General features: G+C 40.1%; 1 protein-coding gene across 2 annotated transcripts; it reads left to right on the top strand.

Moving 5' to 3' along the window:
• On the top strand, positions 1-27,062 carry LOC142080589 (plasminogen-like). Of its 2 annotated transcripts, none has more exons than XM_075146287.1 (19): positions 1-79; positions 3,390-3,525; positions 5,926-6,032; positions 10,480-10,594; positions 11,373-11,512; positions 12,091-12,211; positions 12,334-12,452; positions 13,350-13,512; positions 14,112-14,242; positions 14,996-15,161; positions 15,908-16,074; positions 16,983-17,131; positions 18,589-18,682; positions 20,025-20,145; positions 20,893-20,967; positions 21,335-21,475; positions 22,302-22,408; positions 23,289-23,434; positions 26,168-27,062. In XM_075146287.1, exons 1-19 carry the CDS (start codon positions 31-33, stop codon positions 26,327-26,329), a joined length of 2,409 nt encoding a protein of 802 aa, XP_075002388.1. In that variant the 5' UTR covers positions 1-30; the 3' UTR covers positions 26,330-27,062. The 2 variants fall into 2 exon arrangements, with proteins under 2 accessions (XP_075002388.1, XP_075002386.1); XM_075146285.1 differs by having other exon boundaries at positions 11,373-11,518.
• The last annotated feature ends 469 nt before the right edge of the window (positions 27,063-27,531 follow it).

Raw genomic sequence — 27,531 nt, 5'->3', positions numbered from 1 at the left:
CAACTTCCAGCACCCGCCAGCTGGGCCAAAATGGGAATTAGCAAAGCCGCCTTTCTCTTTCTTTTCTTGCTCAGCTCAGGTAAGAGTCCTTTGCCTTCTGCTTGTCTAGGTGAGATGGGGGCCAAACGCTTGCAAGCTCCATTTGGTGAAGGTAGGTCCCCAAATCCCTGTGTCGCCACTTACCTGGACGACGATGGATTTGGAGCTTGCTGGCCAGAGAGAATTGCTGTTGAACAAAGCGAGAGCTGTGGTTGCTCCAGTGTCGTGTTCATAAGAGAGACCAGAAGAGCAGCAGCCTTGGTGTCTGCGTGGGGAACAAGTGGCTCCCCGCAAACATGCCCCATGGCCAGAAATGGGGGCCCCTTGGAAAGCAGCCTATCAAAGGTTTGCTACAAAGACATGGCTTCTCTGCTTTCAGCAGCCTTTTATCCTAGGGTTGTTTCTTTTCCCTGTTATTGCCAAGTACTGTGATCCTTATTTTGATTGGTTTAAAATTTGTAAATGCATTGTGAAAAACAAAATCACAAAGAAAAGGAAAAATTGTTCTACACGCTAGAGTTTCAGTCTTTTTCATAGCCACAATCTTAACAGGAAATTTTTCATTCCATGTGATAGGGAAGCCAAAATCTGGTCAGTGTTAGTTTCTGGAGTATTTTTGATGCTGCAAGACTATTTTTATAAAAGATAGTACAAAATAATTTGTAACACACAAGAACTGAGTAAAGTTCTGTATATATATCTTTTTGCGTTTAGTAGATTTTAACTCTTACAGAAATTGCGAATAAATATTCTCTGTCTTGAAAACTTTAAACTTCAATGAACTATGGGATTCAGATTGCACATCTTCTTTCAGGCCTTCTGTATAACTACACAGCCTGTTGTGATTGCAATTAAAAATATAGTTATGAGTGTGCCAACATAAATAAAAAATCCCAATAAAATACACAAGCATTTTACATATGTAGTTTTAAAATTTAAAAAAGGTTACAGCTAGAAAAGTGGGTATGGGTAGATTTTAGCTAGAAATATTAGAGACATGCCCCAGCATAAAAAATTCTAGATATTATTTAATGTTAGGAATAATCACCTTAATTTAAATTCTGGTTTCTAAGCTTTCTGGTTGTTCTAAGAAGAACAACCTCATTCAAATCAAATACATTTCTCAAATAAGTAAGATTTTTATACAGGGGAGGGAAATACAGGATTTGGGTTTTTGTCTGCAATACTCTGCTTTTGTTTGCAAATCCTTTATCAAATGGTGGTAAATATTTGCATTTCTGAATAAGGCAGTAATGCATCGTTCTAACTCTGAAAAATTCCACAGACATAGGAAAAATGGTAGCAAAAAAACTTACTACATTTTTATTCAGCTTGCATGTATTTACTTTTTTTTTTCTTAAAGTATTATGACCTGCCATGTAATTATAACAGAAAAGGGGAAAAAATATTTTTATGACCCAAATTAATTATGACCCTGTCAATATTTTAAAAATCAAATGCTGTAGTCATAAAGACAATATTATGGCAAAATGTCGAAACAGAACAGAATTAAGGTTGCATGAAAGCTGTACCATAATAGGTATTTATGGTATTTACTTGTATTTCTTGTCCTTGTGGAGAGCATTGCAGCATCCCTATGATATTGTTTTAACCTAGTTTAATGATTTCTCTCAAAACTAATTTCTTTTTAATGTCTTTTTTTTTTTAAATAACTAGTGGAATCAGTGATTCCTGTGCCTGTCACATGAAATTTTATTATATCCTTTTTCAGTTTATCTTTTTTTTTTAGCAGCTATCCTTTTCTTTCACGCATACTGTTAAAACCTAACAGGGTTTAGGGCCTTAGGGCCAAACTTTTCCCTAGTCTACATGCAGAAAAAAAACTCCGGCAACTTCTCTGGGTTTGCAATGGTGTGAGAGGAAGTATAACTTGGCTTTTGTGCCTCTTTTATCAGTTCCATCTTGTAGGTGCAAAATGATCCTAAAGAAAACGCTCAACTGCAGGCTGAGCTAGCACTCGGGTGAAGGAATTTAACTGTACCAGGAGGCACATGAGCCTGCCTCACACGGCAGCAGAGTGTTGCTCAGGAAAGGGAGGGGTAGTTGCCCTCCTCAGCCTGAAGAGGTTTCACTGAAGATCCCACAGTCACAGGCTGTGGGTCTGAGCGGGACGAGGCTGCTTTCTGTCCCTCCTGCTGGCATTGGGCTACGGCTGAGAAAGAGAAGGGACAGAAAAAGATTAAGAAAGAAGTCCTTCTCTCCAGCATGGCTGTCACACGTGAGGGGGAAGCCAGCGTCCTGGTTCATACCCTGTGTGCCTTTTATTCAGCAATTCTGTCAAGCAAGGCACAAAAACAGGGCAGAGAGCAGGACTGAGATGTGTGGAAAGACCACAGGCCAGCTGTCTGTTCGGGGTTGAAACCACGCAGAACGGGTAATTCCCAGAGCCAAACGTTTGTCAGTAGAGTCATATGCTCATCTGATGAAGAAACTGTAAAAATCACAGGACTCGTGCAACTCTGTGACCCTGCAGCTGGAAGTCATGAAAGTCACAGTTTTGTGAACTGTAGTTAAGCATTCAGAGGTTGCATAGCTGTAGCAGAAAAAGAAAATACTAAATGGCAAAGTCCTTTACAAGAAGGATTGTACTTGACCATTTCTGGTGTTTACCACTAAACATAGCTTTACTTTTTAGCATTTATATATTTCATATTCAGCTGTAGCTCGGAGGTTGTTAGGTGAATTTATCTACCAGTTTAATGGCTTGTGTTAATTCACTGGAGGGCAACATCTGCTACCTTGATTATTAAGTTCAGAACAGAGTTATTACAAAAATGACAAAGTGAACATGAGCACAGGGATAACCCCAGTGACTGAGGATGGCTTCTTTCTTGCAAGAGCAAGAGCATTTGAAAAGAGGCAGCTATGGTGTGGCTGATAAAACTGAATTCATTCCACATGGGTAGGTATCAGCAATGGACGATCATTGTTTCGCATCCCTCTTGAGTCCCATTTCTCCACTTTCTCCAAAGTATGGGCGACCAATATTTTCTTTTTGAAACACCCCGCTTTTTTTCACTCCTTGGGTCGTCTTCTCTGTTCCCATCACTTTATACCCTAGGTGTGTGTTACTTGTTACGACTTTCAGAATGACACAAAGCACTGTTCAAGTCACTTCTCTGTCCTGCCTTACATGGGATTTTCAGTGACGCTACCCTTTACCATACTAGGAAGGCAAGATTTACCCATATTTTGTCACCATTAACCCAATTATCCCAGCCATTAAATGATGATGTTACTCAACTAGGTGACAAAGAATTTAACATGAAATTTTGAAATAAATCATATCAGCATTTACATTTTTACTCTTTCTCTCTTTTTCCTTTTAGTGCAAGGAAACATACTAGACAACTATGTGAGAACAGAGGGAGCTTGGCTGCTCAACCCGAAGAAGCAAATTTATAGGACAAATAGTAAAGAGGAATGTGCAGAGCAATGTGAAACTGAAAATAAATTTACTTGCAGGTAATTTCCACTGGTTCCCACATATATCTTTCATTGCAGATGATGGAGCAGTCTGCCTTATTTATCAGCAGTCTGAAGTTTTGAGGGATTTCTTAGGAGTATGTGTGTCTGAGGTTTGCTGGAAAAACAAAAGATGTATAGAAACAGAATGCCGGGGACATATGGATGAATACAGCAGAAATAGAGAAATTAAGAAAATTATGTTGGATTTTTATTAGAAAGCATTATGATATCTTGATGCACAGCTTGGCACACTGGAAACCAACTTGACATGGTTTTATCAAGGCTTTTGCACTCCTTTTGCAATAAAGCGTCATAATTAATTGCTTGGAAATTTAGGACAGCAATAATGGCATTGCTTGTATTCGTTGCATTAGCTATTATTTTGAAGATACATCCATTATTCTGAGTTTTACTAGAAGTTACTTACATAACTTCTATTTACTTTGAGAAAGAGACGTCCATCTAAACCTTAACGATCCTAAACCTTACGTCCAGCCAAGCCTTCTCTCTGCACACGCATTTAACCAGGCCCAAGGGGCTAGAAAGCATGAAAGAAGTTCATGCTTTACTCAGGCTCCTGCCTCAGGGGAGCCTATTGCTTTGAGCCTAAGGCTTCTGAGCCTCCTGTGCCGAAGCCTCAGAGCCCATTGAGCTTCAGCAGTAGAGCAGGCAACGCGAGTAATGAGGAGAGATATCCGTCACTGCGGTGGGAGGCTGTCCTCACATATGAGGCAGGGGGGTTTTCTCTTCTAATCTTCACGAGTTCTTGATCTACCACTCCTGCCGCGTACCTTTCTGAACTCAGCAGACTGACTGGCTGCAGGGCTGTTTCCAGCACTTGGCTCTCCGTCAGGTTTTTATTCAAGGCAGGGATACCCTGTTGCTGACATTTCAAATGTGTTTTATAACTTTGCATTTTAAATCAAAAGGGGAAATGAGACTTACTTTAAAGAGGTGTAAGCTGAAGGATGATAGGGGTTTTCTGACTGCGTGTGTGAAGCACCACCCATTCCCTTTGATCCCGCTCTGAAAACCACACAGAGAGGGCACAGCTTCAGCAGTGTTTGTCTCAGGAGGGTAGGGAGGAAGGCAGAGAAGGCAGGTCTGTATATTCAGATTATATATTTACAGTTTTCAGAGGTTTATTGTTCTCTTTTGAGGCATATTCAGATACAGTATCATTCCTTAGCCTCTGCCTCAGGTCCGAGCCTACCATCACCTGGCACTGGAATAACATCAGGGTTTTGTCCTTGCCTCGCTAATCAATTACGTGAGATCTATTACAATCAGTAAAGAACAGATGTTATCTGGCAGGGAAGGATATGGGGGAAGAAAGGTAACTGTTAGGCAGAGCTTTAAGACCAAGCCAGCACTGCAGCACCATCCCATCAGTGCTTCAGACCAACGAGTTCAGATCAGTACGAGTTCAGACTTGTTATCCCGCCTTGGCAGTGTGTCGGACTGTGCTCGTTCACTACATCCCTACTTGTAAGTTTAACATTACTGAGAGCTGGGCTTGGATCGGGGGGAACAATCCCCAGTGTAGTTTTGACCCAAAAACAACCCAGGGCAACCAGCACTCCCCAGACAATGCACAGACGCTGTTCCCAGCAGTGAGTCCGGGTGTGATCCCTCTCCTTTGGGCGGAGGCTGTGCAAATTTACAAGTACAGGCACACCAGGATCATGCCAGTTGGTATTAGGGCTACAGAATGGGCTTTGTCAGCATTTACGCTCCCGGTATAGACCTACCTGCTGAATGCCATGTTGCTATTGCTCTTTTTTTGGTTCTGAAATGCTAGCCGTAAAAATTACTTAGCCTGTCAGGATTTTTCCTTAGATGCTATTGTAAAGGTTACACCACCTGGTCCAGTTTTGCAGACTTATAGACTAGGTACTTGCTGAAAAGACAAATGGCTGTGTTTTCCAAAGCTTACATTGCTTCACATATGATGACTCAGAACTGTTATCACAAGGTAACTTAAGGTCCTGGCTTGTTGTGTTTTACCCGTTCCTTGGTAACTGCTGAATACTGTAGAATGTCTCGCTTCTTGACTGACCACTAATTTTTTTTAAATAAGGGCAAGGTCCCTTGTGCGTGTATCCTCTTGAGCATGTTCTCTGGCACATTATAAATCTTCTTTTTTATCCCTTGTCATAATTTGTTCATGTAGCTCCCTTTCAACCTAACTTTGGTATGAAGATTTAGGAGTTAAAGTCACCACTGAAAATGGGAGCTGTGATACTCAGTGATTTGTGAAACATTACTCAATCTTAAATATCGCTGAAGTGCAGTGCTTGCTAAAATTGTAACTGCATACTAGAAAGGTGTTTAGGAAAATAATGCACACATTCAGCTATAGTTTCTTACGTTGCTCTCTCCTCTTAATTTCAACAGGGCCTTCTTATTCACCAGTAAAGACCAACAGTGTTTAACATTGGCTGAGAACACCAAAACAGCAGTGATATTCAGAAGAACAAATGCAGTTCTTTATGAAAAAAGAAGTATGTCTATGTCTATGTCTTTTTTATATTATTTCACTGAGATATACTTTCCAGTGGGACTCACATAACCCTATTGTAAATGGGGGCTAAGCTGTCACCGGGTCAGACGAAGTGGGTAGGTCAGCCCTTACCTAACACCTGGTTTTTGCCACATTGCTTGTATAGCAGTGGTACCAATTTTTTTCCCCGATTAGTGCTCCTGCATCTTTCTTGCTCCCTAAACCCTAGGGTCCACAGGCAGAAAAGAGCACTGTTGCTTGGGGAACACAGAAGGTGCTGGGAGTAATGGAGGTGCTTAAGGGACCCTTCTCTCCTCTCCTTTTAAACCAAGCAATAACCTACGGCTGCATCTTCTCTGTCTTTGCTGAGGGTACCAGGAGGAGCTACTTGTGCTGGCAATGGTTTCTGAGACAGACCTTTGCCCGCTGGAAAACTGGTGGAAACTACCAAATAATTTCATTTGTATCACTAAAGAAAATTCACAGTTTACTTGGGTGGGACTCAAATCAACTTTCTTTTAGTTGCACACATTGTCAGAAGTATTATCTGCTTCAGGTAAAAATGATCTATTTTTATAGTATTTGTATATCATTATATGATGTTTGCACTCTTCAGTTAATGAATGTGGCGAAACTTTTATCCTAATCTATATATTTATGATAGAATTAATTGACGTGGTGAATTTTTGTATTCTCCTTTTGTACATGTTTTATTTCTGATTAGTTTTGTCATAGATGAGGATTATGTGACTTAAGTGTATTTGATCTCCTATTCTTTCTGAAAATAGGAAGTTTGTCTTTAAGAAATGACAACTATCTAATTTTTCTATCATCTCTTTTAAAAATCTATCACCTCACGCCAGATGCAGACAAACGATTTGGTTTTAAGACTACTTTTTAATTACATAATCAAGCACTGAGCTCTTGCTATATACAGGGAAGAAGGAATGTATTTTATTTTTAATGTAACATAAGTTTCATTGTGTTGTTCTCTGACTTTAGTAATACGCAAGGGAGAAAAGATGTGCTTTCTGATCATTCAGGCATGTAAGATAATGTGGTAAACTTTTAATAGAATTACTACTGTTCTGTGTTAAATGACTTCGTGAACATTGCCTTTCACCATTTGCTGATTTGTAACTTTAATTAAAACATTAATGCCTTTGAGAATATTCAGAAATTGGAAACTATAGTATCTACTAAGAAGTTGGTCTCCTTCAACAGAGAGGTGCATGAAGAGGAAAGACGAACCAGGTTCTCAGCTGCTGCAAATCATGCAGTGGTTTCAATAGGCCAGTTTCTAAACAAAGTCAAGAATCACAGTAACTAGATTGTAAATACCAATGACCTCCAGAAAACTGCATCCTTACTCCTCTGTTTACCTGGAAAGATGTGTAGGATAAGATAATGTTATGTGTATAGCACCTGCAAGAAGATTTTATGTAGTAGTTCAATAGCTTTAGCAGGATTGCAGCTGAGCATCCAAATGAGATTTTGTTCAGACATTGTGGATATAAGGAAAACAATTTTTCACAGGCAATGTGGGTAAGCACTAGACCACACTGCCCAAGGAGGCTGCGGAGCTTTCACCCTTGCAGATATTGACTGGACAAAGCTCTGAGCAGCCTCATCCAGCTCAGAAGCTGGCTGTGCTTGTTGTGGGGTTTGGACCAAAGACCACTGAGGGTCTTTTTCAGCCTGATATTTTCTGAAGCCTACAGCCAGATGCCTTTTTTGTATATATAACTGATAGGTAATTTAATATTTTTAACATAATATATTTTTATTGTATCCAGAAGCTGGTGGGAACTTTCCTGAATCAGATTTAGTAATGCTAAGAAATTTTCTGCAGTTCCTATTGTAGAAGGAAAACTGAATGGATCAATTGGCAAGTAACAAAATTTAAAGACCGAACAAATAACTTACATGTAAGTAAGCCGTACTGATTTTGCTTCAGTACTGTGATAAGGAGCTAGACTGTGATTCTGGTTTATTTTTGAGACATCCCTTGGATTCGCTGAGGTTAGAACCTGGATGAGAGTGCTGTAATATTCAGTGAGGATTTGTTACGTCATCCTTTTAAAACTTTTGAGGTCATAGCCATGGATTTTAGTTCCTTGAAAAAGAGAACCCCATCAGTAAAGGTGTGAAAAACTGTAGTTTTACATAATGGAAATGTCCAAAAATTGCACATCTACCTACAGAAAACAAAAGATGGACCTAGGTATCATGAACATGAAAAACACAGCCTATTGCGTATGTGTCAGATGGTTTCTCTGTTGCTCATCTCTTCATTTGCAAAGGGTTTCGAATAATTACCTGTCCAATCTAACGATAACATCAATTTAATTTATTGTTACAGAACAGAAGGGAAAATGTAGCTTTTACCTAGGCAGATCACATCACTGTCTCGAGCAGCTGCTGGAAATTCCTTTTACATGCCCAGATGCTTTTGCAATATTATTGTTGAAACCAACATTATTTTTTTCAGTTGAAGCAATCACTTGATGAGACCTAATTGCTCTTTATCATTGCGTTCAAAGAAAAGGGTGACAATTGGTATAAAAATTGCAGTTTTAAAAATTATTTGTTCTGTGATATGTGATATAAAAGAGAAAGTTAACCTTCTCTGGCTTATAGAAAAAGTAGTAAGAATTAAAGCTAGCATTTGGGAATTGTTATCCACATATCTGTTTGTAAATAGTTAACCCAAGCGACATGGGCTGAGTTTGGGGATCAAAGTTAGTTATTTGTCATCAGACAGAAAAAAACCTACAGGTTATATAAACGGTCAAAAGTTTACGCAAACAAAAAGAGTCAGCACTTGACGGATTCAATGTTCAGTTATTGAGGTTTTTAATGTTAATTTATTGCAAAATTGTTTGAGCGATCCAAATAGCTTCCAGAAAAGTTTCTAGAGTAAACCTCCCCATATATATATACATTGAAATAAAGACATGCCTAAAGGTACATCTATAAATCCAGATCTAAACTACCTATCGGCCCACAGAAGAACTGGACCTTATTTCAGAGTCAATTAGTTCTTTTCACTTTTGACAAGACAGATCTGTGTAAAATGGCATTATTTCTCCAGATTTATGTTAATCTTCTGCTTGTATGTCAGCTTTGGTATAACTTTGATGCTGAGAAAAGCTGATGCAAAACTGGGTCTCCACAAATATCCGATTTGGACACTACTTAAAGACAATTGAGACAAGCCAGGTCACAACCTAAAAGACAGATTGCTTCATTGCAGCTAGAAAGGAGGAACTGTCTGATGAAATATGCCCCGTGCATAGAGAAATGTTAAATGAGTTTCCTGCTTAGTTTTCCAAGCCAGAGGACATGTTGCCTGACAGTGACTGTCCCTAAACTGCAGATATAGAAGCTCTGGGGGAACATGCCAAGACCTGAGTTCCTTCAGCCGTGCCTCGGCAGAGCTGCCCCTTGCAAGCCTGCTCTCCCCTGGCCGTCACCAGCTCTTTGCTGGGAAGGGTGATTGTTCAGTCCTCCCAGGAAAATCCTAAAGGCTGCAATGGGGATATGGTTGCTCCTTCCTCCTGGGAAAAAAAATGACAACACTGAGCCTTTCGGTTCTCATTTAATTTAACGATTAATAATTTAAAACAATTTAATATTTTCAAGGCTACCGATACAAACCCCAGGCTTATTCAGCATTAAAATTCCCCTTGACTTACATAAAGACAGGATTTCATTGCTAATTCTTTCACTCCTTCTTTTTCTTTTTTTTCATGAAGGTACTATGAAGTTCCAAAATCTAAGAGTACAAAAGCATATATAATATACACATTCAACCAACTATCCATTTTGTCTTGTAGAGCAGAGTCATTGTTTTAGCATATCATGAATTAATTAAATCTCATTCACGACCTGGTGAACTTTAAAGAAACAATGTCATCTGCATTTATATGAACTTAAAAAAAATTGCTTATTTTAACTGGTAAAATGCTATGTGTATGCATCTATGATTCTGTCCTGTTATCTTCTTCAGGTGAATTCAGATGTCTCTCTTTTAAGGTTTGATTTTAATTAATGTGCATAACTATAATAACATCATAGGAGGCAAGGGAAAGAGAATGTGTTTCTATTTTGTTATAGTGCGTATTTCAATGTTAAAAGCATATTTTATTATCTAAATCTACTGTAGTATGTTCTCAAAAGAACCAGGTCGTGTTACACTTATTTCTCTGGAATTCTGGTTTGGAAGTTTTTGGCTTTCACATAAATTTTTCAATGCTAATTAATTCAACTTAGACATCAGATAACTAGTAGGTTTTTACAACGTGAGCTGTCTATTTTTGACGGCATAAGAAAGTAAAAATATGACCAAATGTATTTAAATGTATTAGCATGAAAATGGATTTTGTATATGCTAAAATCCAATGGACATGTCATGATACTGATTAATTAAGCACATATCATTTCAGTTTATCTTCTAGAATGCAAAGAGGGAAGAGGGGTGGATTACAGAGGAACAGAAGCCAAAACTCAGAAAGGTGTGCCATGCCAGAAGTGGTTTGATAATGCCCCCCATAAACCAAAGTAAGGCCTTTTTTGTATATGTTTATATGTTTTTCTGAAATTTTGCTAAGCCATTTATATGTGCTATATGAGCTATATAAGCTGCAATTAGGACTACATGATCAATAGGGACGTTGTCAGTCTTGGCAGTTGCATTTAAATTTTGTCGTCCTTACATGAGCAAAACACTTGACAGGGAAGCACCTGGTTCTGCTGAAATAAGAATTTTCCATTAATCTCACCAGGGCAAGAACTTCTCTTGGCTAAAAGTATCACATGTGGCAGATGAGATAGAAGTACATCATTTTATCAGTGAATCCATAGCCAATTGACAGGGCAGTATTTCCTGTATTTAATGAAAAACAACCAACTGGGCTTATTTAGTAACCTTCTATTGAGATGGCATAGTATTCAATTTAGAGAGAACTCTCCCATTTCAGTAAATATCTTCTCATTGCATCTCCCAGGGAACATGTCCCAGAGGAAGCTTTTCTCTACGTTCTCATACTTCTCTCTATGTTAAAAAGTACGTTGGCTGAGCAAAAATTACTCAAAACTGAACAGCTGGAGTAAATGCAAGTATTAAAGACATGACTGGCCTTAGAGGCACCATGTTTCCTGAAGTCTATAGCTATGGCACTTCTAAATCTTCAGCTATGGCACACAGTAGCAATTAGGAGACTTCTAATGAACAACATTTACAAAATAGTCCTCAGATAAAGATTTCGTTTTTAGAGTCCTCAGCTGAACAATTGGGACATTTTCCTTATTCTCTAATTCCATTTAAATTCTGTTCCAGTTACACACCTGAAAAATATCCCGATGCGGGACTGGAGGAAAACTACTGCAGAAATCCCGACAATGATGGAAAGGGACCCTGGTGTTACACAACAGATCCTGCTACCAGATTTGATTACTGTAACATCCCAGAGTGTGAAGGTCAGGGTACATATACCGATTTCTTTCCCTTTTTGGAAGATGTGTTCAAGAATGTGAAGTTATTCAGATAACTATACAGATAATCGAGTATTTGTTCCAAACTTGAGTTTAGTTCAACCTGAAACTTTCCAAAAACATTTTCAACACCAACAAGGAAGATACCAAAAGACCCCCAAACTAGCTATACAAAGTCTTTTTTTTCCCTAGATAAGAATATGTTATATGAGTGTATTCATATACCATAATCCTAGAATTGAACCAAATGACAGTTGCTAGTTCAAAAGTCAGCAAGGCACAGATTTTCAGTTATAGCTTAGTAGTTTTAATGTAGCTTTTTTAAAAACTATAGTCTATAATGTTGGGGTTTTTTTAAATGGAATACTATAAATGTAATCAACTAGTTGAAGTCACCTTACTAAGAAAAATAAGCTTTTACTTTGCCAAAAAAAAAGACTGTCCTTCAGCCTTGTGCTCTGATCAGGCTCTTGAGCTTCATGTGAGATGAGTACGAGTGTTTATGGACCAGTTCCTCAGGGACTTTCTGTCTCTTTTGTCCTTATTCTGCCTTGCTCCTACAGTGGAGTGCATGCACTGCAGTGGAGAAAACTATCACGGAGTAGTTGCGACAACTATGTCTGGGCTTGAGTGCCAGCGCTGGGACTCCCAGCAACCTCACTCTCACGGATACCTCCCAGAAAAGTGAGTCAGACTCTGTGATGGGCTGTTTATTGTCAAGGATGGCCTGAAGACCACCCTGCCCCAGACAGGATAATTGTTACAACCATTAGTGACATTTTTTTAAAATTATTTTTTCTGTTCAGTTTTCCAGAGAAGGATCTGAAGATGAATTATTGCCGTAATCCCGACGGTGAACCTCGGCCCTGGTGTTTCACTACCAGCCCAACTAAACGCTGGGAATATTGTGACATTCCTCGTTGCAGTGAGTCTGACTTTTAGACTTCTAGACACAAAGACATCTAGACAGCTTCCATTAGGGTGGTGCAAGGAGCTAGAACAAATAGAAGAGACCCCAAAGATAAAAGAAAGAATAAAAGACTGCTGACCTTTATCTCAAAGAAAAAAATAAAGAACCTTGAAATGAACCTCTGATAGCTCTTTTGAGGCCAGACATTTCTGTCATAGGCATTTCTGATGTTTTGCCCAGAGCACATTTCCCTTCCTCGATGTGTTTTTTCATGACCAGGCATTTCAGTGGTTCTGATGTTTCTTCTGAAGTTTATCTTCTCATATCAAACAGTTTCTCTCTTCCTGAAAAACTTTTGGCTTTTGTTTTGCTCTTCCAATTAAATTCTCCACCTTTTCAATTTCCTTTTCCCCTAAAGACCTGTCCTTGCCATGATACTTTTCCTTGGGGCTTCTCACCAGACCTCATCCTTGCTGTCTCTGCCTCTCGCCAGTCAGAGTACGTCTTTTATATCTGCAGCTATACCTGTACCTAACACTGGTGGGCGTGCCACTTTCACCCCAGTTTTCTTCGCAGTATTACCGCTTGCCCACTTCCCAGCTTTCTTCTGATGGGGCTGCTAGTGCTTGGTTGTGTTGTGTCCTGGCCACTGTAAAGGGACAGATGCAAATGCTTTTCTGGCAGTCTGACTGCTTGTGAAGATGTTAAAATGAAAGAAAGAAAAGTTAAGGTATTTTTATATCTTTTCTCTAACTTTTGGACTTTCCAAACATTTTGGTCTTTAAACCTTATCTGCAAAGAAAGCTATAAAGCCCTCTTAATTATAAAGCTCAAAGTGGTTTGGGGTTTTTTTTTTGTTTTTTTAATATGTCTAGAAGGCATGCTAAATTTCAGTTCCTTCTTCTACAATAGCAACACCCCCACCAGTTCCTGCACCAGGGCGTCAGTGTCTATCAGGAAGAGGAGAAGACTATCGGGGCACGATATCTGTTACTGAATCGGGAAATACCTGTCAGCGCTGGAGTTCTCAATCTCCTCACAGACACGCTCGCACTCCTGAAAACTATCCCTGCAAGTAAGTGAAACCTCTCCATTATTCAGTGTCCATGAGAAGTACCAAGGCACAGAAATACTTCATTTTTCTTCAACTATGTTGCAAAATTCTTCGCTTACACCAGCATTCATCACCTGCTGGATTCCATCTTTTCAATTTTTTTGCACATTTGTTTTTATTCACTTTTTTGTTCTTGGATGCTAGTGTCTCCTCTTCTGACTTTCCAGCTCTGCTTGATTGACTTTTTCCCTCTTCAGTTCATCCTTTTACTGTATGGTTGCTCAGGTGAAACAATGTGGACTAAGAAAGTTACAATTATGATATTTGCTTGGGCTAGATTCTTTCACCCTATGTTTCTGCTGTGCTGCTCTTGGCCTTAAAGTACTACATGAAATACAGTCTCTTACTTCATCCATCAATCTAACAGGTGTCTGGTTTACACATCCAAAACACCAGTGCATTGCAATTATTCATCTAGTAAATGGCATCAGTAAATGACAGCAGAGTTACCCACCAGTAAACACAACAGTAAACTAGGTAGCAAGGTACATTCCCCTGTTGTTCATAACCTTTACTAGGTTTCCATGAGAGGCTTTTCTTAGCCAATTTTTCTGTTTCAGGAGCCTAGAGAAAAACTACTGTAGAAATCCCGATGGTGAGAAGATGCCATGGTGTTACACCACCAACAGAACTGCGCGGTGGGAATATTGCAGCATCCCCTCCTGTGACGGGACAGAGCCAGAGACCCCTGGTAAGAACAAGAAACATCTGGAAGTGAAGGGTCATTGTGGTTTATTTTGAAAAATCTTGGGTGACCTGCTCAGCTGCATTATTGCTGTCACTCTCAGTGTTGCTATGTACTCCTGAGCCTGGTGTGGAGCCCAGGCTGGTATGTTCAGTCTGGTGGATAAGTGCAGAAGGTTTTAAGTCACCTACTGACCCAGCTCAGGAAAAATTGCAGTCACAGAGGTCTTTTCCTTTTGCCAAGTGGTGCTTCCCTACACCTCTAAATTTTTAAATGCTCCATGGAAAAGTTAATTAGTTTTACATGCCAGCTCCTGAAAAACTGAATCCAAAGCAAAACGTAAGATGATTTAAGAGCACTGAACCAAGACTCCATAAAAAGCAATCAAAAGAAAATTATCCTTACAGAAGGCAGGCTTGTTCCACACACGCATCTGTGGCAAAGCCACAGACATTGCCCTGCCCTGGAGAAGTTTTGATCCATATGTGAACTATTTGGATCGTTAGCTGAAATTAATCTCCATGCGTGACAGTAAAATTGATGTACAAGTCGTTTTAATCTAGCGTATCATGAAATTTTTACAAACATTTTTGGAAATCTTCCTTTTGATCTACAGTCTGAGAAGGATTCTGTTACAGAGAGCGTGCTGTGGCGGTCAGCGAAATACTCTGGCTCACTGTTTTCTGTTGGCTTTCTGTGCTCATGTATAAATATCAAAGTATTAAGATGCAAGGGACTGGTTTCTGTTATTCACTACAGCTGTTGATGTGCCTGAGCAGGCTCAAATTACTGAGGAGTGCTATCAAGGCAACGGTGTGACTTACCGTGGCACAGCTTCTTTCACTCTCACGGGAAAGAAATGTCAAGCCTGGAGCTCCATGTCACCGCACCGACATAATAAAACGGCAGAGCAGTTCCCAAATGCGTATGTGTATTTCCCATTTCTGTGTTTCATTGTACAATGACCATTCATGAATTCGTTTTGATTTGCATCATCTTTACAAAAAAATGATTTTAAAGCTGGGAAGGGAGTGTACTTGATAAAAATAATCCCTTCCTTTTTTTCTTTTTTTAATGCGGAAACATTTTCTATTAACCTCATCTTGAAACAAACCACAGTTGTCACTATTATGCTTTAGACTGATTAACTGTGTTTCTACATTTCTTCTAAAGGAATTAAGAGTTATCATAAGTTTTCCCTTACACTGAAAAGAACTGTTTCTATACGTGAGCTTATTCATGAGTTTAAGTCTTTGCTTCCTAGTCTGCAGTTCATTAGAGCTTTGAGGAAGGGATGGGTTATTTTCTTATTCCTAATATTTACAATTTATTTATTCCAAAATGCAAAAAACTATTTCTTCTTAGAAGCTATTAATGTATTTGAAAAAGTAAAAAGAATTATATCTTTAATATACATATATGCATTTACTTATCTGGATTTGTAAACAGTATTCTACTATAAGTGTTAATCAGTGAATAAGTATTTGGAATATTTAAATATTCTGCATATGTTTCTTGATTTCTTTATGCTGGAAAAAGCATTTCTGTTGCACACTGTACATTATAAATGATATATGTTAACTCTGTAGCAGACCTGCTTTCTAAAATGTTCTTCCAAGTTCTCCTCAGAGCAGTGGCATGGATGGGAATATAATATGCTTACATTTGTAGGGACCTGAAGCAGAATTATTGCAGAAACCCAGATGCCGATAGCCGCCCATGGTGCTTCACCACCGACCCCAGTGTGAGATGGGAGTATTGCAACCTGAAGAGGTGTGATGACCATGTGCAAGTGACTTTACCAAAACCTCCTCAGACAACACTGGAACCAAATCCCGGTGAGAATACTTGCTGCTTCCCCTAGAAATGCTCATAACCAGCCAGCTGGTTTTTATGGAAACGTCATCAAGAATTTAATGAGGATGAAATACAGGAAACTCTCGATAATTATAGATTTTAATGTAATACTGTATCCACTCTCTTAATTTTCTGAACTTTCTTGTAGAATTTTATAGCAGGGTTTCTGTATTTGATTTTAGATTAATATCACATGTTTTATCTACTACATCTGGCAATATCGGAAACACAACAAAACAGATGGGTAGCAGTCTCCACACTACTGTGGGAGGGCTACTAGCAATTACAGCAGATATAAAGGTGATGGAATTTTGCTGGCAAGTGTTCCAAAAAAGGCTTTTCCTGTGCCATGCATTCACATTTCCAGGGCTCCATTTCCCACCAGAGGACAGCTGGCTTTTTAAATTCCGTTCAGATGCAACTTTGTTATGCAGTAGATGGTTAGAGTGCTGCAGCTTTCATTTTTTTGCTATGACATGTTCTTCTGGTTAAAAGGCTAATAATTTTAGCTGAATATGTATTACTGCTTTTTACCTACTGTAAAATGTGGCAGTGGACAAATATCAGTGTCCATAAGGAAAAGACTTTATGAGCGCATGATCTTTGTGGTCCTGGCTTCTGGAGTCATGAGGGGTCAACTGAATCTAAGCTTCTTTGATTTATGACTTTCATGATCATGAAGAAAATGTTAAAATGCAAGGAAATTAAAATGTGATTGTTAGCCATCATTGACACTACATTATCCTTCTTTCCTTATATACATAGTATGTAGGGTGTGTAAGTCCTAGTAGTATTTCCTCAAATTTATTTCTGCTTCACCACCACCAAGTATGGACGTGGCCCAGTAGCTCACAGCTAACAATCATTTCCTTTTCCTTTTTTTTCACAGACTGCATTAACGGTAATGGTAAAGACTATCGTGGCACAGTAGCAAAAACTGGAAGGGGCAGGACTTGTCAAGAGTGGAGTTCTCAGAGACCTCATAGCCACGACTATTTCACTCCCATGACTCATCCAGGAGCAGGCCTGGATAAAAATGTACGCAGCTGTTCATTTAATACTTGCTGTCCTTGAGCTTTGCCCATCTTCTTCATGGGTCCTCAGTAAGCATTTCATGCCAGTTCTTTGTAAATTAATTTATTTTCCTCAGTTCAATCCAAGAACCTGATCGTGCTAATTCTTGTTGACATGAGCAGTCTGTACTTCTGTGGGACACACAGATGCCCAGAAGCTCTGTTGAATGCTTCTGCAGCGCAGCCAATGGGCTTCAGATGGGCATTTGCTTCTCACTGCTGAGGACTTGGTCTGTGGGCAGCATCTCTGCCTCCTCTGCCAGAAAGAGCACCTGAGGTCATAGGTTTCAGTAGTAACAGTGACAGGTGAGATGAGATGCATCCAATGTTCAGTGCAAGTTCCTTGAGATATATAGCTGATGGATTGCAGCCCCCATCCTCTACTAATTCCCCTTCCAGCCCTCCAGCTTCTGCCGCAGCCCATCATAGAAGGATATACATGCATCTGACCCATCCTGTAAGTCATTCTCCATCTCTAACCTTCATCTCCTTAGTCCTAACACATGTACTCGTCACTAGTTCTCTAGACTTGTAACATCCCATACACAATACTTGCCTGGTTTGTGACAAGGTCTGTATGCGATATAAAGAGCTTGTTTGATGTTGCCAGCTTGAACTATTTTTTCTCCAGGTACATGATTTTAGATCTTGCTTTAGCCAGTCCTCTGATGGCATCACATACCCTGTATTGAATTCCAGCTCAGATTGGGGAAACTCCCTCCGAAAAGCTGCCTGCCATAACTTTTTGGTTCTTGCATTTGGCAGGGACTCACGGGGAAGGGAAGCAAATATTTTCTCCGTTTTCCTAAGACATGGGATATATTTCAGAGTAGAGAAGGGAACTTGAAAAATATCTGGTAGCATGCAGTTGTGTGAGGTGTCTGTGCTGAGCAGAGATCAGTCAGTATGACCAGTAAGACCTAGAGAGTGATTCAGCTAACCAGGCACCCACGGTCGGGGTGAACACTGCATCCCTGCCCCTGGGACTCATAGGCATCACCAAGTTGTGCAAGAGCAACTTGCCCCAGAGTCATGCAACCAGAGGGGGTGTGAAAAGACCTCAGGGCTGACCCTACTGCTCCTGCTAACTGCAGTGGAAGCAGGAGCAGACAGTTTAATGTGTTAGATAACCCCATCCTAGGTCAAGTTTTCCTACTTTTTGAAAGCTCAGAGGTCCAAGCTTGCACTAATGAAGCTTACTGGCTGAAGACAGTTGAAGTGGTTTCATTTTTATTATCTTTTTCTAAACTCACAGAGCAAATCGAAAGACACAAATTTTGACAAAAGGAATTGGAAATCACTCATCTGTAAGGAAGTAAAAAAAAAAATTTCCCAAATTTAATTTTATTTTATTTTGAAACATGCATTGGTAGGCTTTTCTGTCCCTTGGTTAATAGCTGGCATCTTTATTCTTTGTTACAGTATTGCAGGAATCCTGATGGAGATGTAAATGGACCTTGGTGCTATACAACAGACCCAAGAAAAGCCTGGGAGTACTGTGACATTCCCAAGTGCCGTAATTATTCCTTTAAAGACTAGTGTCTCCCTTTCCTGTAACCTTTTATGACAACTGGAGGACATTCAGTGATTAATCTGAAAGACTGATCTAAGACAGTGCAATAGCTTTAGATTGGAAATTAAGGCTGTGGGGAAGTGATGATCAAAATCTGAGTCTGAAGTCTTAAGAATGGTGCTTATTCCTTGGAAGCCCCAAACCCAGCACAAGATGTGCCTGGAGCCCACTGAAGCTCACAGGGGTTTTGCCATGTGTTTCCAAATAGGGCTGTTCCTGCAGAAATTTCCCCTGCTCCTGCCTGGTCACCTGGCATAACTGTGTGTGTGGCCAGGCTGAACAAGGGATGCTTTTATCCCAGCAAAATTTTTGCACCCCCTGCTCATGTGCCTCTGGTTCTGTCCTGGATGTAAAACAGATTTTCCCTCCTCTGATATTGTACCCTATCAGATGTCTGGAAAGTGCATCTGGCCCTAAATATTTAACCAAATTCCCTTGTCTTTGTCACTAGTAATCAAGCCATTCGGTACTCTGAATGGGGTGGTAAAACAAAGTGTACAATGATAAAGTTTTTGCACATACTGTAACTGTAAAAATACTACTGCACTGAAAGTGTTGGGACTCTTAGGGGGGAAAATGGCATTTTCACATGGTTTTTGTATTCATTTTGGAGATCCAATTTCTTTTTGAAATTTTTTTGTTGTTGTTCAGTTGTTCAGCTAAAGAACAGAGAAAACGTGGCTTTTGCCTTTAATTTCATTAGTTAGTTCCTTTTGCTGACAACAAGTTCTAAATTCTGTGTTGATAAGAGTCAGTTTCCCATGGCTAAATAAGAACTACCCTTTTTTAATAACTCAGACATCTGAAGTACTAAAAGATCCTGAGATAAGAGCGAACAAAATTTTGTTCCACAGAGACAGTGATTGAATTTCACGTGCTGTACCACCAAGATCAGTTTGAAAACAGCTGCCAGTGCAGCTTTTGCATTGCTGGCATCTGTAAGAGTATATTTAAAGATGTTGGGAGACTTTATTTTTTCTGTCTCTCTGTTTCCTTCTCCTTCCCCTTCTGTTTTTTTCTATCATCTGACTGTAGATCTATTCATGTGTAATTTGCTGACCACTGAGAAGTGTATACGAAAAAAATTTGCCAGGCATTTTCAAGTGTTCCAGATGAAGGTAACCTAACAAAATATAGTTCATGCATGATACATAATTGCCAGCAGAGAATCAAAAGCTGAAGTGATAAATGTAACAGGTTCACCTTCTAGTTTTCTGAGTGCATAGTGAATATATAGCAAATATGTTAAAGTTCCTTATAGTGATTTTTTTTCCTTATTCTGTAGCTCCTGCTCAGTATGAGTGTGGAAAATCCAAGTTCAGACCAAAGTTGTGTGCTCAAAGGATTGTGGCTGGGTGTATTTCGCATCCACACTCCTGGCCCTGGCAAATCAGTCTCCGGACAAGGTATGGCCATTCCCCATTACATTAGACTTTACATTCAAGGAACCTTTGCCTCTCACAGGATGCCACAGTATGTGGTTGCAGCATTCTAAACTTGTTTTTAATTTAAAAATAGCTCAAGGCTATACACTATGTGTGCTAGTCTTAAAGAAGGTAATTTAGACAACCAACAATGCTCTGTTTTGTGATAAATACCTGTAGAATCAATACAACTGCTAATTTCAAAAACACTTTTACTAAAAGGCAGAATGACTTTAAATCTGTCACTATATCCTACGGTAGAATCAGTATCCTATGAGTAGAAGCAATAGTTTGAAGTATGGCTAGTACAGATCTTGATTGGTCCTTCCTTGTAAGCATTTGATCCTACTGGCAAAGTTGTTAGCAAAACTAGGAATCAAGGCCATTTGCAGAGCTGTCTGACTGCGATCAGAGCTAGATAAAAGCCAGAATCTCTAAACAGGTATACATCACTGCACATAAGGTTTTCCAGTAATAGAAATACTGGTTAGGAACAAAGATCTAGGTGTTTTCATACAAGGCCTTATAAAAATATCCACACAACACTACTGTCATTGTATGAAATACTGTTCAAGGAAAGTAAAATGTTTGATTCTTAATGCAAATGCAGAATAAGGTCTTCAGTTTGCAAAGGCATACATGTTAGAAAGATTACCTGATGAACTGCAGTAGAATTAACTTCCTCGCCTTAAACCAATGCCCTTTTCATGCCTTTCTGCTCTATTACAGTTTTGGCTTGCATTTCTGTGGGGGAACTCTGATAGACCCGCAGTGGGTTCTTACTGCCGCTCACTGCTTAGAGAGGTAAGTATCTGTTAGAGCCTCCACGAGCATTTTTTTACACTAGATGATAGAAAATCAGAGGAGAAACAAAGTGGGCTCAATAGCCAACCTGAGCTGTCTCTTGACTCAGCTTGCAAACAGTTGAGAATTGAGCCAAGTCTATTCTTCACTCATTAAAGCAGAGTTTTGACTGAAGGAACAGAGTGACAGTGATAACTTTTGCCAACTTGATTTCATGTGCCATAATAAAGGATTAAGAAATTAAGTTTATGCCAAAGCTGGCTTTATTTTTCTAGCTTTGACAGAACAAGGTGCCCAATAAGATCATAAGTGGTCTACATCCCAGATGTATGTTCATCAGCTCACCATGTGCAATCATTTCCAATAGGTCCTCACGGCCATCTGCGTATAAAGTATACCTTGGATTACACAGAGAAAGAGCATCAGAGGCATCAGTGCAAAAACGAGATGTTGAGAAATTGTTCAAGGAGCCACACAGGGTGGACATTGCTCTGCTAAAACTGAGCAGGTACCCTTTCACCTGAGGCATTCCCTCATTCTGATGGGACAAGTTTGGTTTGTCTGTATTTCAACTAACTAGTGGTTGCTGGTGTTGCGGAAATGTGTGTTTCTATACACGCTCTGTTCCATCAGTGATTTCAGACCCTCTCTTTCTTCCCTTTCTGCACGAGCGCCAGTGGAAACCAAGGTCATTCAGCTGCAGGGCTTCAGAAAGGGAAAGGGCTGCTTTGGGAGGGGAGGCGGGCTAGGGACAGTGACGGGCAGTGCGCTGGGTGACAGCTGCTGGGAGGTGAGGCAGTGGCAGCAGAGTAGGAGAAGGTAACGCCTCGAGGAGCTTTCACTCTGTGTTTCTGCCTACATGCTTCTACCGTGATAAGGTAATGAGGATTGAAAGCTGCAATATTAGCATGATGTCACCCCATACTTTTTCCATGCTGTGGTAGGGAGATTTCTTCTTCCAGCAGATCTGTCCAGTGTGCCGGCAAAGAGTATGCATGTTTGATGCAATACCCAGTACGGCCCTTCTTGCATCTCTTTCCATTCATCTGAAACTCTCGCCGAGACACTGTGCAATCAAAAGGAATATGTCCATACGGCTGCAAGCAGATGTGAACATATAGTGCTTGTGCTTTGATTTCTGTGGCTGCAATGCCGGTCCAAAACAGACACAGGGACAGCACAATTAATGTGGCTTCTTAATTGAGCCTACTCTTAGCTGCACCAAAAGGCAAGTCAGACTGACTTCTAAAATCTTTTTAGAAACCTGAAGGTGGTATTAAGGATAAATGTGCTAATGATTGTTCCTGTACGAGCCTTTTGTTTGCTTTTTTCAGCCCAGCAATCATCAATAATTATGCAATCCCAGTTTGTTTGCCAAAAGAAAATTCTGTGTTAGGAGGAAGAGAGGAGTGCTATGTGACAGGCTGGGGGGATACAAAAGGTGAGACGGTGTTAACACATCTGAAAGCTCTGTGTTTGGAGATTGGTATGTACTTGTATCCAAAGTGTACTTTCTCTGGGCCAAAAACACCCCACAGAAGCTTGCATGCATATACCTATTTCATCAAAATTCATCAGGTACTGCCATTCTTTCCACAGTCTCCCTCTGATTTAGATTCTCCCAAATCACTCAGAGCCATGTAAACTGAAACCCCCTAAACCAATACTAAAAGAGGAGAATCAAACCTAAGGAGCTGCTGACTCTTGTATCTCAGTCCATTCTGCTTTTCTCCAAAGTGGGCTTTTACACAGTCAGTAGGAAAGTTTTTCTAGATTTAGGCTATTTCTTAATCACATGAAGGCGAGTTTGCTCATTCTTTTGAATTATTTTACTCCCAACCAGCCTGATTCAGATCTCACTCAAATATAAACATACTCTCATTTTTAAAACCTCCCACTCTGTCTTGGTTGAGAAGAGCATCAGTACCTTCTCTGCCTCCTTGCTTCTGCCCATCATGCCATTTTCAGCTGTCTGTTTACTTTCTTCTACAGAGAAGAAAACGCAGATACAGAGAAATAAAATGGCTTGGGAATGATTCCCACAAATATCAGTGGGTACTGGATCCATATGGATGTGCTTTGGGAGCAGGAAAGTCAATTAGTGCAGTGTGGATTTTGATGGCTGGTAGAGGGTTATAAGTACCATGATACTGATAATGCTTACTGATTTTGGTATCACTTCATATCATGCATAGAAAGTATATGCATAGTGCATAAACACTAGACTTATTTTACTGCTTATCCATACCTCGATTGTTTTGTGAAGATGCTCATTTACCTTTGTCATTTATTGTGTTTTGGTTTTGTTTTTATTTGCAAAGGAACTGGTGGTGATGGCTACTTAAAGGAAACTGGTTTCCCTGTAATCGAGAATAAAATATGCAACCGACCTGAATTTTTGAATGGTAGAGTCAAAAAACACGAGCTCTGTGCTGGCAATATTCATGGTGGCACAGACAGCTGCCAGGTAAGAATGTCTGTGAGCATCAGAGTTGGTTGTAAGCACATTCAAATCAAACAGTACTTAGCTTTCTGGGCTTTAGAGGCTCGGAATTAGCCTTGGGATGCTGCCACACCACATGTCATACAAGCTGAAAAATGCACATGGATTCTGCTCTTCCCTTGCTCTCTTGTCTGCTGGTAGGAAGAGGGGCAGGTAATTTTTCGGATAAGTCTGAACTACAGAGTACATGGTAACACACGGCTGCCTGAGCCAGGTGTATGGAAGCCAGCTTAGACGGACTAACGGTCTGATTTTTTTTTCCCAGACCACTTTGCTTGCCTCGGCTAGACTAGCTCCAATGTCCAAGCTAGCTCAGTTAACAACCTGAGACATCTCAGTTAGCAGCCAAGGAGCAATGCAGTGGAGTCTGCCCTGCAGGCATACCAAGGGCCAAAGGAACCACTAATTTCCAAGTGTCAGTGCCAGTGCCTGTGAAAATCGCACCGGGTGAGGCAAAATGCATGCTGGACTTCCCTTTTGCTGAAAAGGAAGAATATGGTTGGCAATAGCTCATCTCACAAGTGTAGTACGAAGGCTTTCTCCAGAAGTCTAGGTTTTGAAATTGAGTTCTTCAGTTTCTTTAAATACACGAAAGGGCTTAGAAAAGCTTAACATGCTGAATCAAGATGGAAACTTTCCTCCCTGGAAAGCTAGAGATGACTCTGTAAAGAAGCGTGAAAACAGCAGACTGCCTGCCCCAGCCGGCAGGTCAACGCCATTGCCAACACAGCACGGCTTCCCTAGATAAAGAAAAAGATAAAGAGAAATTTGCTTTTACTTGGGACGGCGTACAATACACCTTTAACAGACTCCCACAGGGGTATAAACATTCACCCACAATTGCTCATGCTGCGCTTGCTGAAGTTTTACAAACCGTCTCACTTCCCCAGAATGTGAAACTGTACCAATACATAGATGATATTCTAATTGGAGGAGATTCCTCTGAAGAGGTGGGGGAAGCAGCAACAGCAGTATGGCAAGTGTTACATAATGCAGAAATTGAAATCCCCTTTGAGAAATGTCAGGGACCAAGTAAAGAGGTAAAATTTTTAGGTACTTGGTGGACTGCAGGTAGCGCAACAATTCCACCGGACACCCTAAGTAAAATAGAACAATTGCAGATGCCCCAATCTAAGAAAGAATTACAACAGCTTATGGGTACTTTAGGATATTGGAGAAAACATGTACCTGGATTTTCTATCATTGCTCGCCCACTATATTCACTTTTACAAAAAGGAAAATCATGGGAATGGAATTCAGAACATGAAGAGGCAGTCAAAACTCTAATTCAGGAATTAAAAGGATATCAATCATTGGGACCAGTACACCCCCATGACCCTATTATAGCAGAATGGGATCTTGCTGAACAAAATCTATTCCAAGCTGGCCCTGATGGACCAAAAAGACCTTTGATGTTCAGTTTGACTGCATTTAAAGAGACAGAACAAAGATATTCTGAGTGGGAAAAGGGACTTTTGTCTTTAGTCCGAGCAGTGAAACAAGCTGAGAAAATACACCAGGAACAACCTGTACAAACCAGAGGTCCATTTAATTTATTAGAAGCAGTTCTAAAGGGGACTGCTCCCCCAGAAGGAATTGCACAAAAGCCTACAATTAGGAAATGGTATGCTTATTTGACAGGAATTGCAGAAGAAATGAGATTAACTGAGGGACGCATTAAACTCTCTAAATTACAGATGCCTATAAATGCAGACCCATTAGCATTACAACAACCTTTTAAACCCTCACCTATTTTAAATGCACCTCCCTTTACCAAGGGAACACCATCAGAAGATATTTGGTTTACTGATGCCTCAGCAAGGAGAATAAATGGCAGATGGCAATACAAGGCTGCTGCATTAAACATCAACACTGGCAAACAAATCATAGAAGAAGGTGAAGGTAGTGCACAAGTAGGAGAATTAAGGGCAGTTCTTCTAGCGGCACAAAATGGAGCAAAAGTTATATATGTCAACTCTTATGCCATGTGGGCAGGTGCCACGCAGTGGCTTTGTCAGTGGGAAGTCCTGAACTGGGAAGTAAATAGATCTCCAGTTCGGAGATCTCAAGATTGGCAACTATTACTTAAAATAGCCAGAAACACTCCATTCAAGATGGGATGGGTGAAAGCTCATGTTAAAAATAATGAACCAGCCACAAATTGGAATCAAAAGGTAGATGAATTGGCAAAAATTAGAAAAATAAAAGTAGGGAATTCCTTAAATTCTGAGTGGTATCGATTGGGAGAATGGCTGCATCAAAAATTAGGTCATACACTGTGCACGGGCAAGCAGGCCATTGAGGGGCGTGCACTCATGTCTTAAGACACATGGCTTGAATGCATGCATTCACTTGGTCTTGGATCATCTCGTATCAACAGGAAGCCGTGAAGACCTCAGAGAAGAGACTGAGGGAGGAAGCGCAGTTTAAGTCACTAAGGGCAATCAGATTCCTTCTCGCCAAATTCCCTTACTTCAAATATAAATGTAATATCTAGATGATGGGAAGAGATGACTTTACAAAAGCGTTCAACAACATCATAGTGAACTATTCTTTGGCTAGAGCTCCAGTGTTTTCTTACAACTTATGGAGCCCTCAAATGCGAGAGGTACTTCTGTTTCCGTGCCCCCTGTGAGAAGGCCGCTCTTGCACATGGGGCTGTCCGTGAAGGAATCATCTTGTTCTTTCTCTGTTTAGGGGGACAGTGGAGGACCTCTAGTCTGTCTGGACCAAGATAAATTTGTCCAACATGGAGTCACCTCTTGGGGCCTTGGCTGTGCCCAAGCCATGAAACCTGGTGTTTACGTTCGAGTTTCCAATTATATTCCTTGGATTAGGAGTATAATGGAAAACAACTGATCCTGGGTATGGACTGCCCTCTCCTGGAAAGCAGTATGCACATTAGAAATACAAGATTCCAAGTGCAATATTAAAACTACAATCATTCATAAGAAAGTAAAATAAATATGATCATCCATTTTAAATTGCTATAAATTAACAGTTATTGCCAAGAAAACCAACTGACGGTGTGTTACCCTCTTTCTATACATTCTGTGGTTTGCTATGTTTGACAATAGACTTACCTGAAACACGTGTCAAAAATCCCAACCTCAACTGTAACTGGACATCTGCATTTCAATCTTACATTAGGCTCTACAATGACTTTTTCTTCTAAGATTGACTTTCCCAAAGATGTTGTGCTTTCAACAAATGAAGAAAGGAGAACACTTCTCATTTGCTATGAGTTGTCTGAGCCTCTTGCGAATTTAATGATACAAACCAAAGAAGAATCTTACTGTACATGTCTTATATGCATGTGAAGTTTTGTTAGATATATATGATAGCATTAAATGCACGGGATGGGAAAAAAAAAAAGCAAACACATTTGGTTTGTATTTTCATATTTTTTATTGACATGGAAATCTGCGCGTCAGCAAAAGTACAAATGTTGCATCAAAGATATAAAACAGTGAATAAAAAATAGCCTCACCCTAAAGTTAGTCCATAGTGAAGACAGAGAAATAACTGTCAATCATTACAGCAAGTAATGACAATGCATTTAATGTATTATAAAATGTTGTTGTTCGTAGTACCCATTTGTTTCACTAAATAACTTTATCTCACTATATAACTGTTACATGTACATCTTTCTTCGCGAAAAGAAAATGATGTACCCCTGCCTGCGGTTATAGGAAATGAAAGCTTAGACCTTTAGAAATGCTTTCCAGGGAAAGCTTGGCTCACACTTGCCAAAGTTAAACACTTGCTAACTATGAACCCCCGCTTCCATCCTGCATTCTTTACATATCAGCCAAGGAGTACCCCACAGGCGCCGGGGGACCCCCGGCTCTGCATGGCGTCCTTCCTGCACCCCCAGGGCCTGCGGGGTGCACTCCAAGAAACACAGCTACTTCCTGGGCGGGGATTTCTCTAGCCCGCTTTCTGCAGCGCAGAGGTCCACTCCCAGGCATGCCAAGCTGCGCGCCATTTAATTTAGACTGTCTTTTTATTTTTTGCAGGCATGTACATACAAAAGGGATGGGTTGCATCCTAGGAGTTCT

Source organism: Calonectris borealis, chromosome 3 (genome assembly GCF_964195595.1).
Source record: "Calonectris borealis chromosome 3, bCalBor7.hap1.2, whole genome shotgun sequence".
Lineage (NCBI taxonomy): Eukaryota > Metazoa > Chordata > Aves > Procellariiformes > Procellariidae > Calonectris > Calonectris borealis.
This window is presented reverse-complemented; position numbering and strand designations above follow the sequence as displayed.